The following is a 20,284-nucleotide window of genomic DNA, read 5'->3' on the forward strand; positions in this document are numbered from 1 at the left end:
GGAGGAAAGAGGAAGGCGCACCGCAAGCAAGATAACTTTTTTTTTGCACGTGATCACAGCGTGTGAGACTTCAGTTTGTTCTCGAAAGGTGTTCGTTCTATTGTTACAAGTTAAAGGACTGCCTTTTCTTTCTTTCTCTCTCTTTTTTTGACCGGTTACGTACCAAAGCGCACACGATAAGATTATGCCTATGGGATCCTGAAGCACATTTCAAGCTGCCTGTGTGCCTTTTCTTCTTCTTCTCTCTCTCAATTTCTGTCTGTCTGTCTCTAGCACTGACATGGATCGTCTCACATTGCATCATCAAAAATAGTGTTTCTGTGAGCGGCGAACGCTAGTGTTTATGAACAAACCACGTGTGCGTGAACAAAGCGGTGTCGAGTATTTACTGGGCCGCCGTTACACACGCTCGAGCTGTGAGATCATCCAGATAGCTCGTATCCGCGACGGCTAGACAGTGTTTGGGTTTCTTCCATTCGGGGAGGTGTTACACTTGGGGTAGAAAGAACGTGTATATAAACACTGCGTTTGCTTCTGTGAAGCGAAGACCTTGGGTCAAGTCCTTGGCCTCGATCGCCAGGTCCGCGGTTGCACGTACGCTCTTTTGAAAAGATCTTTCTAACTGGCTGATTTGTCACCGAAGCAGGTCAAAGACCAACGCACTCTCTGAAGTGCTGTTATAACGGTCTGAGACAAATCCATTAGTTAAAGTGGCGGCATTTCTCGGAATTCGAAGAAAAACTTATTTTCCTACGTCAGATTATTGCATCCCTTTCCTTTTTCACGTTCAAAATAATGCTATATTCTGGATATCCTAAAGATGAAGCACAGACGATAAGCGAGCACGCGCACGAGAACTTTGTAGCTGTAAAATCAGAAGAATTTTGTTGTGTAGCGAGTGATTTGGCGTGAAGTCTTTCATTAATTACTTTCATATTCTTTTGGAGAAATTAACTGGACGAACGAGTGACCGTTCATCGTCCTCGCACCAAGGCTAAGAAAAACCGTCGGGATTGAATGCGTTATTCTGTCGGGAAATAACCTTAACATCCATAATTCAATCTGCTAGTGTTAATTCTTTGTCCTGCATCTTGTATATATTGGTGCATCCATTTTAAACGATCTCACGTTTAGACTGCGGTCTGGTAAAAGTTCTCTTAAGGGTCGCACTTAGAGACAAGAGAGCGTATCCATGGCGCAATCGTGTGAAGTTGAACAATGAAATTTGAGTAGAAAGGTCGAGTAATACAATAGTATACTGGGCCTTTCTAGGAGCAATTAGTACCAACGTTCGGAACCTTCAAAGCCGACTATACAGCTGTGCGGCGCTGTGCAAATAGAGCGTCTAGGTGTGCAGTTCTGAGTGTAAAATACCCAAGTGCGCAAATTCAATACGACTTCACCTTGAACTCGGCTGCTGCGTGGCCGTACTGACCATTCATCGGTATTTCGCACTAATTGTAACAGTTAAGTGCAGCTAAGGGGAATGTGTACTGTCCACACAAGGCTACTATGTAAAAAGGTGAGGCGTGCAGACATGACACAAGAGAAGAGAAGTGGACAACACGAAAGCCACTTCTCTTGTGTCCTATCTGTACGCCTCACTTTTTGCATAATGAATCCTTACCAACTAGCTCAGCTTTCTGTCCTTCTAAACACTCGTTAGCTACAGCACCGGTGTAATAATATGCGTCACTAGTCTATGGAGCCATGTCAGCGACAGCAACTAAGTTTCTTGGGCCAATGATGAGATGTCGGGCCACAGTGACTGAGACAAGCTGACAGGATCGCATGGCTGAATACCTTAGCGTTAGCTAGTCCACGCTTCGTCCATGCTTGACAACCGCACGGAATTGCTACACCAGAACACAGCTTGCCGCACTTTTTGGATTGTTTCCCTCTTATGGAGCGAAGCTGTTTATGGCTAGGCTTCCGTGCATTTTTTCGTGTGCGTGTGCAAAAACCGTGGGCCGATCCCAAAGATAGTGCAGAAAGGGCCCAAGCGTAATGGCACATACCCCTGTGGAGTCCGGGTGGTGGGATCTGGGACCTGTAACGTGCCCCTGAACTGCCCTTGTCACACTTGGGATTCAAAGAGACCCCAGGAACAAGGAAAATAATGGATATTAGCCCAAAAAGGCCGACCTTCGTCGGCCATGTCTACGTTCGCACCACCCTCTCTTTGTGGGCATTGCAAGCTCTTGATTATCGGATTTCCTTTCGCTCTCCCCTGGTAGCGGTCCCATCGAAGCGTCACGCGTGCCTAGCTTCCCCGGCTCCTTGGCACGGCGGTCCCGTCGTCCATGCGAATGGCAACAGATGTGTGTGCGTATTTTTCGTCATGATGACCACCGATCAAGACAATAAATGTGTTCGCACCTATGTTCAAAATTCTGTGTCACCTCTGTGTCATGTGTAAAACAGCTTCGCTGGTCTTCCACCTTCACAAAGGTGAACAGCTCATAATTTTTAGCGTAGTTTGCTCTGATGGAATCCAGAATGGCGCAAGACTCGACAAAAGTTGTAATTCCTGCAGTCAAGGCCTCTTCCGTCGACGCTCTCGCTTTGTAGTATAGCCCATGATGCATTCGTGGTGCAAACGCGGTAGCATACCCAAGTATTCCACCTATCTCGTTGTCGAGAACCAAGCTTGCGTTCGCGGGGCTATATTATGCGGCGAACGTGTGTATATCAAGTAGGAAGAAATAAAAACTGCTGCAGCGTAGGCGAGGACCGCAGACTTTCTTAGCGCACTCTGCGCATGTCTGTCGTCCATGATGGTGGATAGAAATCAGTTTGAGCAAAGGGTTGTCAACATTACAGGGTCCATTATGAAAGTAATGCGCATGATTTTATTATGACATTACTATCCATGGCAGTGTGGTAAAACCGGTCGGGAAATGTGGCGAGGGTTCTGCCCTGCCAACGCAGCCGGTCGCCAGTTTGAGCAGTGTGAGCTGATAACACGGCGCAAATGCTCAAGGTCTGCACGAAGCTTGTGCCGAAAGTGTTGACGGAAGATCAGAAAGAACTTCGAGTTTTGCGCTGTCAAAAATTGTTGGATTCGTTTCAAAATTAGCCCGACTCTGTCGTAACTCTCTGTCGTAATCGAAAAGGCAGAGCACCGAGTGAGGCACAAAATCATCCTCCCGCCCCAAGAAAGCGCGAATGAGCAAGTCTCGCACCAAAACGATGCTTATTGTCTTCTTTAACACCCAAGGCATCGTCCATTTTGAGGTTGTACAGCAGGGAGATACTGTCAACTCAGCCTTTTACTTGGAGACGCTCAAGAGATTGAAACGCCGGGTCGCGCGCGTGAGGGCTGACATCAAAGACACGGTCAAGCTCCAACATGACAATGCCCCAAGCCACACGTCCTTCATCGTTACCAACTTCCTGGCCCGAAGCAACACCCCGGTGGTCCCCCATCCTCCTTACAGGCCCGACTTGGCTCCGTGCGACTTTTTTTTTTTTTTTTGTTTCCCCGACTACAGAGAGCGCTGAAAGGAAACCACTGGGAGACCGTGGAAAACATCCGAAAGACATGTTACAGCGTTCCTGAGAGGCATTCCCGTCGATGACTTTTAGGGTGTCTTCCAGGCGTGGCAGACACGTTTCCGCAAGTGTATTGATGCAGTGGTAGATTATTTTGAAGAATTTTAACCATTTGTACAGGTCCGGTCAGTAAACCTATTTTTCCCAGAAAATGCGCATTACTTTTATAATGGACTCTGTATACAAAGGGCCTATAGTCAAGGCAGAGGAAAAGAACAGAGAGAAAGGCAGGCAGTTTGGCCAGTGGACAACCGGCTGGGCTACCTTGTAGACAGCCAAGGCACACCATGATTTCCATATGCGCGCACAAGGCAAACGGCCCACTGGAGACACACCGACGAGTTCTTGAAGAAGAAAAAAGCGGTCAGTTGTACACGTTTTAAATATTTCAAAAAACATAGTATGGGGTTTTACGTGCCCAAACCACGATCTGATTATGAGGCACGCCGTAGTTTGGGACTCCGGGAATTTGGACCACCTGGGGTTCTTTACCGTGCACCCAAATCTAAGTACACGGGTGTTGCCCCCATCGAAATGCGGCCGCCGTGACTGGGATTCGATCCCGTGACCTCGTGCTTAGCAGTCCAACACCACAGCCGCGAAACGAGAAGATTGTACGAGAAGAAAGCTATATATATATAGACGTAGGCACGCTCTTAAGCGGTATTTGCACACTCTCCACAATTTTTGGCCGAGTTACTTCGCCTGGCCAGAAGCATTTTGCTTCTGGTCACATTTTGATGTCGGGAGGGAGGTCTCATGGTCTTACACTTGATGATCGCACTTGAGACGCTGTAGCACGAATGACAGCTGCTGTGTTGCAATTTCGTTTCAATGCCCTGCACACTCCAATCTGCGCGTTGTTAAAATATATTCCACCATGTTCTGAATATTTGTGGTCACATTATCCGCTCCGTGATTAAGCGGCCGCGCATCGTGGCCTTCACTACGCCACCATAAGTTCTATAATTCGACACCGCCGTCATAAATCAAGCAGGAACTTTATCGCTGACTGCAAACAACCAATGAATTTTATTAACCGAGGCGGCCAATGCACTTGCTGCGCGGGATGGCTTTTATCAGCGTGGACACGACTTTGCATGTTTCTGCAAACTTACGTACGTTTACGTTTTCGTCATGATTGCGGCTATGCTTTGGAAACTGTTTCAACGGAAGGAATGCTGTGCATGTAGGAGAGGCGATGTCTAAAGGAAGTCAAAGGCTATTCCTCAAACCATGTGCAACCACTTCGAAATTCCATTTCGCACAATGTTTGCATCGCATGTTATCTTCTTCCTCCTCTTCTTCTTCTTCTTCTTCTTCTTCTTCATTTCCCTAAAGACGCCAGGTTGGAGGGGTATTACTTAAGAGATAAGTTTTACGTATGTCAGGCAATAAATATCCAAGGCATCCGCAAAGGCGCGTGTGCAGATTATTTCCTCAATGTGATGTAGCTGGCCGTTCCAGCCTGAAGCTGCTCCAAAAAATAAACAGGCAGAAAAAGTGACGGAATGACAGTCGGGAGAAACCCTTACCAACAAGCTAGCGGTCATGTTTTATACGTTATGCTGCGGAAATAAAAACAGACAGAAAGGTACGCTTGCAGTATTGCGGAACCACCTGTTGTTGCCCGTTTATCACTTTATGCATACGTTCTGTGTAGAGTTGGCGCCTGTTGAGACAAGCCCTGACCGCAGGCGCCGGAGAGATTGGAGAAAACCGCGTGTTTTCGCGAAACTTCTACCAGCGCCAGCAGTATCGCACATCGATAAGACAACGTTCGGGGTGCTGCTATTTTCCGAACCACTTGACCTCTGGATCCTCTCTTACTCGGATTGCGCACCTATTCTTGTAAACGTACAGCTCAGGCATTTTCTGCGAACTGTCTTTTCCGATTCACTTTCGCATTCTTCCTGTAAGCGCCCGCCTCCATTCCACGACAAGGAAAATTTCCATGTCCCGTGCCGCGCCTTTACACTTGCCGCTGACGCATGTAGCGACGGCAGGTCTGCGTTGTCACACTTCGCGGAGAACACCGGCCCAATGCACGCACGTTCGCGTGCACCGATTTCGGTCGAGTCAGTTCACAGCTCGTCGGTGCTTGTCTGCGTCGCCGCGTGCTTTCATCTTGACGAACGTAAAGTTGTTAAAGTGCCTATTAATTAGTGATGCTTGTTATGAACATGGAAGGTCCCTACACCGCCTGACGCCCGCTCTTCGTAAACCATTGGCTGGTTGCCAATACAACCAATGACGGCATATTGTGACGCTGCAGGAAATGCTTTAGGCAGCAAAGGACGTCATAAACTTCTTTCTGACGCACTTTCCTCAACACTAGCCGCGCTGTAGTTATTTGAATGGTTACCTGTAATACTCGCTGCTCTGTCGCCGCACGGGATAGTCGCGTGGAGAGAGCCGACAAAAGACGTATCGCTATAACCAGAAGCAACCTAAAAATGCCGGCGACAGTGCGAAATGTGAAAACTCTAATAGTGGGATAACAAGGAGCAGTTTACAATCACTGATTATTTGGACTAATCATAACGCGTCATTGCAGGGGCTGATTGATTGATTGATTGATTGATTGATTGATTGATTGATTGATTGGAACACAATGGAAATTTTAATGGCGCCCAGCATATGCACGTTCTTGTCCACAATAATGAAATGTCGTGTCACACAATTACTACCGCACAGTTGCCCGTTTGAGTACACTCACCAGCACGGGCGAACAACCTTTGAGTGTTAAAATGACCACTATAATGTTATCTTGAACACGTTATCCGTGGCAGTGGTGCTCAGTTATGGTTGCGATAATTGCCTAAAGGAGGTGTTTTCGTATAAATCTTTCCAACTTCCTTGAAGTTACCAACGTTAGCACACATTTTATCGTTGTTGAATTGAGGCTGGCGAAGGCCTAAGGCCTTTCCGTTTAGCCAGAATTTTGAGAGTGGGAGGGAGAGGTGATAAACGTTATTCTGAACAAGCGCAGTCTGCGTGTGCGGCCACCTTATTCAAGGCAGCGGCGGGCCATGGGCATCTCCCGTGCCCGTTCGATCGGGTCCGGGTCTGATAGCTTGGACCAGTTTATAAATATTTGTTCACGAAATCTCCCGCGATATGCACGCAGGTGCTACGTCATCTGCCTCTCTGAGGAAACGAAGTGTTTTAATGCTTTTGTTTCCGTGCTATATTACTATACGGCCAGACTTCCTACTTTATACGGACGCTCCTTCATCGTTACCGGCTTATATTTCAAAATTGGGATGTCAGCATTACAGTTATTAACCAGAACAATAACGGACAACTTTAGCAATTAGATAGGTCATTGCCAATTATTGCACAATTCTTAACGCCTACGCTGCAACGAATAATGTGTGACCGCAAAACCAACCTCTTTACTGAGCTGTTTTAAATAACTCTTCTAGCGTTTCGCGTAGTGCAGCAGCCAAGCATTTGCCTCGCTTGAGCAAAGCCCCGCGGCATTGATATTTTTCTTATTCTTCGTACTGTTCTAAGAACCGCTCATGCCCTCAAGCGGCGCTTGTCAGCGCCCTTACATCCCTTCGTCTCTTGACCGAGCGGTACGTCGAGGCACACTAGCATCAGTGATATCGCACCGCCATCTCACGAGCAAACTGGGAACGTTCCACTGTGAAAGGGCCAGGGCGATGGCGCCAAACGAAAGTGTTTTCAAACGTCGCCCAACCATTCGTTCGGCTTTTTCGGTCCCTGGCAGCTTACGGTGCTCAGCACGAGGATATTTCGTCCGGAGTTAAACTAATTGCTAAACGTAGGGACCTAATGTAAAGCAAGAGGGGAAAGAATTTTTAGCAGCCATTCCTTGGAAAGCACACCAGGTTCGCTACTCGACCCTTGCGCCAGTACGCAGAACTAATCGATGGCAAATTAGTTCTGCAGAAACCCGCAAGGTGGGGTAAGTTTCATGAAAGGGAAATATTGGCACCCTCGCAAGGTAATACCAATATTTCAGTTTCATTATGGAAATAAATCTATCTATCTATCTATCTATCTATCTATCTATCTATCTATCTATCTATCTATCTATCTATCTATCTATCTATCTATCTATCTATCTATCTATCACGCCAAATGCGCCATCCGGAAACGTTGAGAAAGGAAAGATGAGAAGGAGAGAACGAAATTCTGTGTGTTCACAGCCAGAGTACCACAAAGACAAGCTAAACTTGAAGACTGCTACGCATTACCGCGGAGCTCGTGACGCTGACATGGGGACCGGCGCCCCTGTGTCAGCCATCTCAGCTCAAAGGAAACTGAGAGTAAACCACACAGCCTAAACAACAGGAACTACTTAGCAAAAATATAGTAGGGGGTATTTGTGCGGGATGAGCTCCACGTTAGCAACTCGTCGAATATAAAACATCTTGTCATTGTTCGATATAAAGAAAAGCGAAGAAATTCGGAAGCCTATTTATTTCGTCCTTATTATTATTATTATTATTATTATTATTATTATTATTATTTGTTTGTTTGTTTCCTTTGATAGCACATATAGAAATGGCAACAATAGTAAGCAAGGAGCAGACTGGCAACTGGCACCGAATGGGGCACAACGCCTGCCTACTCGTCAGAAAGGAGCAGACAGAAACATACAAATGGAAGATAGGAAGGAGGGGAGGAAAGAGGAATGAAAAAGAAAGATGACAAATTAAAAAAATGAAGCAGAACAGACACAGCACAGAACGCACACAGCAGGGCCGGTTACTACGTGTGACGCTACTTAAGAATGTTAAAATAGAATATTGTCTGAGGTATTGTCATTTATTTTGTCAGAAAGTAAACTCAAACGAGGCATCCATCATGCTAACGTACGCCGCCTCGTTTCAGAATACGCTGAACATCTATAGGGAACAACATATACGCTAAATGCTTTAAAATTGAGTTTCCAGGTAATTTGACTGACAGGGCAAAAGCAATAATTTGATTGAGAACTATGTATTTTGCGGGCCAATACCAAATTCAGAGTAGCCGTAACTTTATGTTCAAGTTTTAATTTGGTGAATTTCTTCATGTGCCACGTGCAGAAGAACGCGCATTACACGTAGTCAGTCACACGCCGTTTTCCCATTGATCATTTGCAACTCGCGCGGCTGTGAAGTTTCTGTGACATCGAAGTTTCAATTGCCGGTGACTATAGAATGTGACAGGAAATCCATGGTTCTAAATATCATATTAATGCTAGATTAAAACTTGAAGTTTGGGTTTTCTTCCAGTGGTCCCCTGTTGACATAACGCCCTTTCCCATCACGTCGTCAAATGCTTACGCTACATGTACGAAGTGCTCCTTTATAAGATCAACACATATGAAATAGTTAACCAAGCCGATTTACTTTGATCTCCCAAGAAAGCGTTTATATACCAGTGTAATGCGGAACCTGGAACTTCATGCCTGATAAATTAATAACTCCCAACGTTCAGATTATGCGGCCAAGTTAAAACAGCCCCATGTGTTTAGCTTCTTCCATGCTTTCCTTTTAAAGGGAGCCTGAAACGATTTTGACAATTTTCTACAAACGTACTGAGTCGTTAGGGTAGGTCCTTCTGATCATTAATTGACGCATCTAAGTGCTCCGCGTAACACATGTAATTTATTATAAGGTTTTAAAAATCTACATCGCTGCCGATCACAGCACAATGCTCGGCGGAATGTTCAGCCGCCCCTACCCATATGACGTAAATCACCCAATTGACGTCATCTGGGCGAGCTATCTGATTGGCTGCCCAGGGCGCGTCATCTATAATTTTCCCACCTTTATGGTGAACAAATGATGTTCGTAATAGTTGGAATGTTAGTAAATTTGTGTATATAAAAAGAGAGTAACAGAAATAGAATGCACAAGAGCAATTTCTCACTACACTTAAGCACTTCCGGCACACAGCAAGCGTCGTCTGCTTGTGTTACAACGTGCTTCATTTTGACGAGAGCTCCGCGGTGAGAGTTGCTCTCAGTCTTTTCGCGAGCACTAAGATTCGACTTGTTGCGTTATGGACTGCAAACGTAGTGACTGGCAATATGTCAAGCTGCGACATTGTGTCCCTTTGCAAGGCAGCAGACGAGCGGACTGGCTGCAGCGAATCGGAATGCAGCTATCCGATCGACGCCAGGATTTGCGCGTTTGCGGCCGTCACTTTACACCGGAAGGTTACTAATGCAATAGTGTTTCGCGAGTCCAATATTAGGGTAAACGCAAGTTCAAGGGGACAGGGCCTGGCCATGTCCCCTTGAGTATCGTTTCGCGGGATGAGTAGAAGCGCAAATGTGAATGGTCTGGATGGTGAAGCCACCTGGTGGCACAGAGCTCAACCACACACAGTAGCAGTAACAAAATGTATTCTTTGCTGAAGGTGTAAATTTTTCGCAGGAGTGTAATCGTTAACACGTTGTTTTTGTAAATGTTTAAAATGTTTTACACTTGGTTAGAGCAATATTAGCGCTTTATTTGGCTGGTTAAACTCTGCACCAACGGGCAGCTGGACCGTGCAGACCGATCAGGACGCTCACGTACGTCTACGTTAAAGTTCCTTCATCAGCTTGAGTTTATGCCTTCGCCGTTCCGTCGAAACGCCCAGCTAGCCTGTGGTTACCGGAATACCGGACACGTTCGACGCTGCGAAAGAATGCTCGCGACGCACGCTGCTTCGATAGCTCTCGCTTGGGGTCGACGGCCAAGCAGCTGGCGGAGAGCTTGGAGAGGCTCTGCGCGCTGGCTCCTAGAGAACCGGAAGTCGACGACACGACGTGCCATCATGACGCAGAGCCAGTCAAGACGGAGCTTGGTCCCGATCACTCGGCGAACGAGTTGAGGAGAAAATGAATGGTTATGTAGGAGGGTAACTTGTAATGATCCATAGCTCTCTTAATATGATACTTCTCACACAAATTGTGGTGCGAATGATTAACTTTAGCTGTACCCTACGCGTCTACAAAATTTGCCCGAACAGTTTCAGGGGCCCTTTAAGGTCGAGCTTAAGAGAACCAGTGCCCATAATTCATGAGAACATTTCCCTTTCATGTATTTCTAGCGTTTTCTGTGAAATATGGCCTAGAGCCACATGCGTCATATTCTTCTTCCATATTGGAGGTGAATAGGTTTGCGCCATTTCAGCGGAATGGAACTTGGCACGGACGGACGAAAACTAATTAAGCGTGCAGTCCTAACCAAAGAATCACAAAGTTTAAATTGAAAGTCAGTTTTTTAGGCTCTCACGTGAGTCAACAGATCATGCTTGTTGGAAAAGAAGAAAAGGAAAAAAAACGAGACACCGGTTATATATGGAAGACAACGTTTTATTGGGCATCCAACATCAAATTCCAAGGTCTAAGTCGTTGCATAGGTGTGCTTCAGCAGCTTTCGGTTACATCAGTTACAGCGTTTTTGTTACTACGCTATAGTTCACAACAAAAGTACAACTGGTCGAGAAGTAATTGCCGAAGGCAGCAGAGAAACAGCATTTCATTTCATTTCATTTATTCAACCTTAAGGGCCAGAAGGCATTACATGATCGATTTTTACATCGCCTAATGTTTTCTTTGTATGCGCGTCGATCAGTTACAATCGATCGCAAAGCAGCATGTCTTCCGGAAATAACTTCTGAGTATGACGCTTAATATTTGCGTAATAAATTCAACGCGCAAGTCATGGTGGTGAAGTGTACTTGCTCTGTGGTCTTCATCGAGGGGCTGCTGGTCATCGCTGGGGAACGTTCTGTGCATGGACTCGCGATTTAGCGTCGCGTCACCGAAGGCGTGCCGTTGGGAGACGTTCCTCAGATCCTGCAAAACCACTGGCTTCGTTCGTCGATGAGCATCTACGGTGCCAGGTTTACCTCGGCACGTCCCGAATGCTTGAGAAAGGCGCAGAGGGATACGATCTCCATCGCTAAGACGGGTCGCACTTCTTCAGCTTCTCGATGAGCACCGGGTCGGCTCGTGCTTGAATGCTGACGATGTCCCTGCTTGTCTTGCGCTGAGGCGACGAAGAACAGGACGAACGGTCCCTACTCGCCCCAAGGTTGTTGTTCTTCACGTAGATGCTGTTGTTGTTTTGGCAAGCCGATCCACGCATGCTCCTGAGGTACTCCTCGACGCTACTTGTCGACCATTCCTGCGTCGGCGGTGAACCGCAGTTGCGTGGGCTTCGGCTGAGGTAGATGTCGTATTCGTTGCGGACAGCCGGGATCATGAACGCCATGGTGTGGGGAGGAACGTGGGGCTGACTGAGCTCTCGGAGCAGCAGTGTACGAGAAGGCCCGCACGGCTGCCTTTTGTAGCGCGCCGGAGTGTACGCCGCTGAGGTCGTGTGTATTTGTGACGCAGATAGAGAGCGAGGAGGAGGGGCTATCGTGCATCGCCGCCGTCGCACCGGCACGCCGAGTTGGAGCTTCGCTCTCGTCCAGGACCTGGGCTCAGCGTTCGCTCTCCTCCGTACCGTCGTCGTCTTCTTTGTTGGCCCGAATTGCGCGCAGCCTTAGTTGTCTGCTGATTGCGGCCTCCTATCGGCTGGCGGCGCTGGCAATCAGTCTGCGTCGGATATCGCAGGTTATCTTTTCGCGGATCGCTACGCGTTTACATTGTAAGATGTGTCAGCAGAGTGTCTGTCGGTCTATTGTGAACAGCTCTGAGAGCTGCATGTGACCTTTCCCGCGATCACGCGCGAGGGTTCTTCGGCAAACAAAGCCAAACGGTTGTTTCGGGCCAAATAAAGGCGTTCTGTCTGTTCAGCTTAAAGTAGCGGCCCTTTCTATGGGGGTCGGGGACTAATGATGTGGTAACGATGTGGCAATGGCTAATTGAGAACCAACTAATGCATCTAACATTTTTCCCAGACACAGCGAGGCGTTTCTTTTCAAGTTTTTTTCCACTGTGACGCCACGCTGACGATACAGCTTGTGCAGAGATAAGCGTCAGCGTGGATGAACTGTAAAGCAGTGGAGAGCAATAATGATGCAGGGGCAGAATAAAAGCTTAGTATCTTTGAAGACATTTAGATAACGCCCATCGATCTAGAGATTAATGAAAGGTACTGCGCATGTCTTGCGTGATAACAGCACATGATGCGCGAAGCTTTCTTTATGGCATAAAGGAGGCCATTCATGCAGTGGTTGTCTATGAAAGAAAACGACTTCTCCCCCCCTTACACCACGCAGAAATGCGAGCAGATGTGCTTTCATGTGCACATTGTGCTAACTGTCGTCTCGCGTAGGCTCCATTGATCGTTTCAAGCGCGTCGACGCCTTATGCTCGTCAGTGTGTGTGTGTGTGTGTGTGTGTGTGTGTGTGTGTGTGTGTGTGTGTGTGTGTGTGTGTGTGTGTGTGTGTGTGTGTGTGTGTGTGTGTGTGTGTGTGTGTGTGTGTGTGTGTGTGTGTGTGTGTGTGTGTGTGTGTGTGTGTGTGTGTGTGTGTGTGTGTGTGTGTGTGTGTGTGTGTGTGTGTGTGTGTGTGTGTGTGTGTGTGTGTGTGTGTGTGTGTGTGTGTGTGTGTGTGTGTGTGTGTGTGTGTGTGTGTGTGTGTGTGTGTGTGTGTGTGTGTGTGTGTGTGTGTGTGTGTGTGTGTGTGTGTGTGTGTGTGTGTGTGTGTGTGTGTGTGTGTGTGTGTGTGTGTGTGTGTGTGTGTGTGTGTGTGTGTGTGTGTGTGTGTGTGTGTGTGTGTGTGTGTGTGTGTGTGTGTGTGTGTGTGTGTGTGTGTGTGTGTGTGTGTGTGTGTGTGTGTGTGTGTGTGTGTGTGTGTGTGTGTGTGTGTGTGTGTGTGTGTGTGTGTGTGTGTGTGTGTGTGTGTGTGTGTGTGTGTGTGTGTGTGTGTGTGTGTGTGTGTGTGTGTGTGTGTGTGTGTGTGTGTGTGTGTGTGTGTGTGTGTGTGTGTGTGTGTGTGTGTGGTGCGTGCGTGCGTGCGTGCGTGCGTGCGTGCGTGCGTGCGTGCGTGCGTGCGTGCGTGCGTGCGTGCGTGCGTGCGTGCGTGCGTGCGTGCGTGCGTGCGTGTGTGTGTGTGTGTGTGTGTTTAATAATTTTCTTAGATAATCATTTACTATTTGTCGATTGATACAACCAAATATATCGAGGAAAACCCGATGACGAAAGTTCGCAGTATATATAATATCATCAGATCACTCAGTGAATAAATAAATCAAGCAATCAAATAGTCACTCAATCAAGGCTCAAGAATATGCCCCGCGCCCTGCTTTGCAGATCTCGCATCTTGGTCTGAAGCATTTTGAGCCCTGCCAAAATTCTTTAACTGCTTTACAATCGCAATAGAACTTCAGAATTTCCAAGTACATGTAGGTTATGCTAGTTCCTATCATTCATTCATGATCGCGACATTCAAGACTGAATTCTTTTGATTGGGCCGATCTTAAATGAACAATTGAACAGTAATCGCAAAGTGCGTGACAATGACAACGGTAACTGAACATGGAGCATGGGACTAAGCGCACGTATACCTTACTTTCTGACCGAGTACTACCTGTATGAGAATGACTATTATTGCCACTCAGGAAAGAAATTCAACGTAGCGCTGCGGCACTAAGCACCATGTTAGTATTTAAAACCAGGTAAAGATATAACAGAACTTAGTAACTCGTGTAGATGATCTCACAAGCGGGATATATTCCATCTTCAGGCATTATGACATACTCAGGTAATGCCTTTCTGAAAATATTTATGCTTCGCGTGCTCTGTCATTAACTATAGCTACAAGGTGGAGTAACGACACCTACTGTATAAAAAAAAAAAAAGAGAGGTCACGTGACTGCCCGTAGCATAACCAGATTCTTATGGCTGAGTTCGAAACTATAACGCAATCTCTCCTATCTCGCTTCCTGTAAATAGTAGTAATGTTGCTTTTGCTGCCGCGAGTGAATATGAAAAGCTTTCGCCGAACGGTACTTTGACAGCTAAGACTGTTCGTCGAGTATGAGCCGTTTTGCTGGGAGACTTGCTTCATCACGAAGCTTTCTGTGGGTTATATTTGCTCAAGGCCGAAAAGCGTACGCATGACTTGCAAGTAAATTGTCGCACGTGAAGTTGTCGAGTGAGAAATGAAAATAAGTTTCGCACAAGTGTCAGTGTTTGTCATATTGACAACTTACAGTGCCGCATGCATACAGAGGCAATCGTTCGCAACGGCACTAGCTCGCTTTTAGGCCAATATAAAAGCGAACCATTTTGCAATGCTGACCTTATAAGCCATCGCATCAGAGGGTGACGGCGGCACTGCCACCGTTCTTAAGAACAACAAACCTGCGCAAGCAGTTGTAGTTTGAAGTACTGTACCGCATTGGTGCTGCACGGGAGCATGTACTGTGATAGTATGTGGTGATGGTGATCGGCGTTGATCCTTGTGTCTGTACTCTCTTTTCTAGATTTTCTTCTTATCGTTCCAGCTAACTCCCCCTCCCCGTAACCCAGTGTACAGTAGCGAACGGTATTTCCCGTTCTGGTTAACTCTCTGTCTCTCTCTCTATCTATCTATCTATCTATCTCTCTGTATACAGTGCGTTAAGTTACTACCACTGTCGCGAATCTTTTTTTACGTGTTGCTATATTAACCCACGGGCAAAGTGCACAGCGTACACGCTGCCCCTGGTGTCTGCATATGATAGCGAGCATCTGAGAGATTAGCAAAACAACACGCATTTGTTGCCAAACAAGCCTTTACGACCTCGGGCGTAGCGTCCCGGCTGCAGCAGAACATTCGAGAGCACGTTAAAGGCTTGAGCGGAGGAGAAACATTGACCTGACAGAATCAGGGACTTTCCGGCGGCGTCGTGGGCGGGGCTGCCGACAGTCGCCAGATTACGAGCCATATTGGGTTGAGGCGAGGCAGCAGAAGCTCGGCGTCGAGGTGATATGGGACTGAGGCTCAAGGGTTCCTGGCGCCAGCGCCGAAGAGCGTTCGTGTGCGCGCGACACCATGGAGACGGCAAACTCGGAGCCTCTTGGTGGAAGGTCTCGCGTTTCGCTCGCTCAGCCCGCAGGCGCGCGTGGTTCGCTTAACGTGGCGTTTGAGATATGGCTTCTCACACGGGTCATGGTGACAGTTTGGTTTCATCGCTTGTCGGTACTTTGCACGATGGGTCTTGGGTCGGAGGACCGAGTGTAGGATGGGGTTGCAGTGGGTGGGAGAAATGTTATCGATCCATATATATATAATCTCCCACTTCCTGTACCTGTTCTTTGACTGAGAACTACAGCCTGTTATTTCCTTGACGTATTTCTGCTGATCATGCGAGAGAAAGCATGGGTAGCTAGTATCCTAGTCGAGATTAAGAAGGAAGCAAATGCGATGCAAAAGTGCTGTCTCACTGCGTTGAAGAAGTACTCGAGGACAGTGGCATAATTCGGCGCCAATTCTGATCTTTAGACCATACACACCTTTTCTAAAAAACAGCCTCGTTGATATGCGTGTCTCTTTTTTTTCGGTTATTCGGCGCTTTGTATGCTAAGCGGTAAGGCTGTTTTGTTCGCTCTGTTGTATTTGGAATTTCTTTGTGGTGTTCTGTTGTTTGTACTAGTATGTTGAAGAGTGTGTGTTATACACGTACAAAGTATGTAGTTGGGATACATTTAAACACTACGACATATACATATGTCATATATATGTGCAGTACGTTTTGTGCATACTACGTGTATACAAAGGTATCAAAGTGTATAGAAGTACATGTGAAAAATGCTAAATCTTCATGACACAAGGATAGCCGGCGCCGCACTCGAGCGCCAACATGTCCTTTTTATCATGGCAATAAAAAAAATGGGCTAGCGACGTTGGGCAGGGCCAAGTAATGTGTAGTGCAGTACAGGTCATCTACCAGAATGTTCTATCAGCTAGACTGTCAGAGTAACCGAATGGGCGCTAATAAACGGCAAGCACTATCAAGGTTGGCGGGGATCGACCTGTTAGATTAGAAGATTCGCAGCAATATTCTCGAGTAAGTCGACACGGAGCAGGGTAACTGGAGATCAGTGAAAGTGGTTTTGTCCCTGCAGGGTCGCCAGCAGCTGATGGCAGCGATGACGTCCCCATGCATGTAATTCCCCCTTGTTTGTTTGCCTTCCTGATTCATTACTTGTCAAGCAGGTGTTGCGTGTCATTTGCCATATTATATGCATGTATTTTCCACAAGCCGATGCTTTACATAAAGTTCCGCGCACCGTGATGTGAATGTCCCTGTGCCTGAGGGTGTCGGACATTGTGTCAGAAAGCGCCAGCGTGTTGACGCTGTTTGAAGCAAGAATCTACATTTAGCTTGCTTAAAGCATGCAGTCTGCAGAGCGGGCTGTTATGGCGGGCTGTTTAAGCAGTCAAGAAGGCTAGGTCAGTCGTGCTGCGATAATAGATATATTAGAACGGACAGTAGCCCGAGTCATATGACATATAGTTGTAGTACAATAAAGCGGAAAATACATTGTTTTCAATTAATTGCACAGTTCTTTGAGCATCATGCGGTCTCTGCGAGGAACGTATACCAAGAAAATCTGCACCTCATATTAACTAATATATGGCAAACTGAATAATTGTATTCGCGTTTCATGGCTGTGTAGCTTAATATCGGTCTCTCACGTCCTTATCTCTGTTTTATTTCCCTAGTTCTCAAAAGAAAAGACCGCAATAAAGGAACTTTCAAAGGTCCAATCCAATGCTCATTACAAAGTGTGCCATAAGGGCCGTTTTGACGAAGGCCGCCGAATAATATTGAAGTATTTATTTCCTACAAACCAGCGTTTCCTTCTGTTTTATGTAGAAAATTTCTGTGTTCCTTTCTTTCCGTCTTTCTTCTTCTTCAGCATTGCTAGATTTTAGCTTGATTCACTCGTGTTTTTAACAACAAAACGACCAAAACAACAAAGTACCCGCCACGGTGGCTTAGCGGCTACGGTGTTGCGCTGCTAAGCAGGAGGTCGCGGGATCAAATCCCGGCCGCGGTGGCCGCATTTCTATAGGGGCGATATACAAAAAAGTCCATGTCCCGTGCATTAGGGCCACGTTACAGATACCTCGGTGGTCAAAATTAATCCCGAGTCCCCACTACGACGTACCTCATAGCCTAATTGTGGCTTTAACAAGTAAAAACTGCAGAGTTCAATTCAACTAAACACAACCAAGAAAAATCAACAGAAGCTTTAGGCCAGCGTCCATCTTCGTTTTTTTCCATACTTCGTGACTGTACATTATGATTAAACTCAACTGACGTTTGTCCGGGACGCAAAGGACATGGTGCAAAATGTCACTGCCGCTGCAGTTGACGCCAGAGGAACGGCATCAAAGACAGTGCGAAGGAGAAGCTGCGGTAAGATCAGCAAATCGTTTTTCATTCATTTAATCATCCTTATTCACCCCATCCCATACCACTGTATGCCCTGAGGCATTTACACTTGCATAAAAAAAAGAAAAGAATAAAAGGAGATGCGGTAGTCGCGACAGGCAGGGTACACAGGAAAACGATAAGCATAGCGACTGGGCATTGCGTGTGCTGTGGATAGATAGCCGTTTCATAAATACGGAGGAAAAAATTGTGCAGCTCTAACGCTCCGCGCCGATAACAGTTAGGGAAGAGCACTAGTACTGTTGGAACTACCTAATTGCCTTATTTCATGTTGAATCTGATTGACAGTCGACGTCAAACGATTGCGGAATGCGTGTTTCACGAAAAAGAAAAAAAAAGCCGTCATTCGAAACACTTTTATCTTGCATCCAGTAAAATAATACGATATATTGATCGCGTACAATGGTACATGTAGCAAATACGCAATCTGAGTCGATCATGTGGCAGAGTTGCGTTTAGGATATAAGCGCCAGGAGTGCATAAGTTCAGGTGCAACAAATAGCTTCATGTTGCTAAACAGCTACATGTTCATATATATATATATATATATATATATATATATATATATATATATATATATATATATATATATATATATATATATATATATATATATATATATATATATATATATAAGCCCTTCTTCAAAGCTCATTTTGTCAGAAACTGCTTACAAAACTTGAAATTGAACTGCTTACAAGAAAATTGGAATTGAACGGTGCATTTTTGCAAAAAGTTCACCCGCTCGAAGACCCTGGAAATGCATGGAAGCGATTTATTTCAGCTTTAACATATGCATTTAAGTTTTCTGAAGTTGCTCTGCTGTGCTGCACGTACTGAGAGCACTGTATTCTGCATGATGCGCCGTGCAATGTTTTCCTAACAGTGCACGCATTGTACATGAAACACGCATTCAACGTTTTGTAAACAACGCCTATCCAGGCATCTGAAACGGTAAAGAAATATATGTTCACACACCGCTCTGAACTACGCCACTAGTTTGTGAGCAGGATTTTTTGAAGAAGCCTCGTAAACATTTCAATAATTTCTCAAAGCTGTAATCTATCACTTGACAATTTAAAATGTCCACTTGAAATGCGTAAACAGTTTGGAGAACCGCGATATATTTTTTGTGGTTGTAATGTTACAAACTTGCGAACTATATGCTTTAATTTCTCTGCACATAGGTTTTCAGCAATTTTTGTAAAAGCATGTCTTAATGTTATACTGCCTATTGTCGGTGCAGTTGAGCTTTCTGTCTTAATATGCAACAAATTACCTTCAAATCGGTATAGCGGTTTGTCTAATGAAGGTGGCTATGCGTTCGACATGTATTTGCATAAGGAAATTGAACTTGGCTGCGTCCGAGCATAAACTTGACTGTGTACGTCCCGCCAGTTAATTACGCCTAACTAAACTGCAACACACTCGGTGTTAGATCGTTGTCAACGTGCGTGCGTGCAACCAATCAGTTCTTTCCATATTTTTTTTTCATCTGACGTCAGTGCCTCACAAGAAGTAACGCAAACACTATACGATCTGCATTGTCTGTCCTTGCGTGGCGTGAACACCTTTATTTACACCCAGATTGCCTCTATAGTACTTCCGCGATCGAAGCCTCGCTATCTCCTGGTGGAGAACGCTACAGAGGACGCTGAAGATTTTCTTTTGGCAGAGCCAGGCTTTTTGCAGATCCCTTTTTTTTGTCCGTGTTGCTTTTTTCTTTCCTCTTCTTTTCTACTTCGGTTTTATCTTTGGTGGCGGCTGATGTTGGTGCCTTCGTCAGCCGCTAGGCTGAGGAAGAACGCGACTGCGGCCCAAAGCAACGTCGACAGAACACGTGGCCTAGCACGTGCGCTCGTGTTTGTCTGGCTTCGAAAGCGCGTCCAGTCGGCAGTTGGCGGAGATAGAGTCTTCCAGTGTCATTGGCCGGCGTCCACCGCTCTCTGGCTGACCGCTGCAGGCCGTTTTAAAAATAGAGGAGGTGCGTGAAGAAGAGACCGTCTGGCGCAAGTGAGGTATCGGGCTACTTGTCCACTGGGCATCTCGTGTGCGAACGCACAGAATAGGAGAGCGCAAACACAAGATACATGAAGACGGGAGGGGGGGGAACTCGACAAGTGGAACACCGGCAGTCACGCGACCACGGAGTGACGCGCGAAATGCGGCGATTCACTTTAAGCGAATTTTCAGCCGGCGGAGCCCGTACTGTAGACAAATCCTGTCGGCGAACTAACACCCCGTACAATAGGCGCGACCGGCGAAGCATGGCTTCGGCCAGACTATGTGCAGTAGTGTCGCTGGAGTAACTCTTGGTAGTTTCTTGAGTAATAATTTCTCCCGGAAGCACAACACCTAAACGAAAAAGA

At 46.3% G+C, this 20,284-nt stretch overlaps 1 protein-coding gene across 1 annotated transcript; it reads right to left on the reverse strand.

The window, feature by feature from the left end:
* Positions 1–10,864: 10,864 nt before the first annotated feature.
* Positions 10,865–12,014, reverse strand: LOC142582590 (uncharacterized). The gene has a single exon (XM_075692463.1). The coding sequence runs from the start codon at positions 11,787–11,789 to the stop codon at positions 11,478–11,480; it is 312 nt and encodes a 103-aa protein (XP_075548578.1). The 5' UTR covers positions 11,790–12,014; the 3' UTR covers positions 10,865–11,477.
* Positions 12,015–20,284: the final 8,270 nt, after the last annotated feature.

This window comes from Dermacentor variabilis, chromosome 5, assembly GCF_050947875.1.
Source record: "Dermacentor variabilis isolate Ectoservices chromosome 5, ASM5094787v1, whole genome shotgun sequence".
NCBI lineage: Eukaryota > Metazoa > Arthropoda > Arachnida > Ixodida > Ixodidae > Dermacentor > Dermacentor variabilis.

Bases quoted from the DNA above. Each gene is read 5' to 3' on its own strand.
- LOC142582590 (XM_075692463.1), bottom strand. From the start codon at position 11,789: ATGGCGTTCATGATCCCGGCTGTCCGCAACGAATACGACATCTACCTC.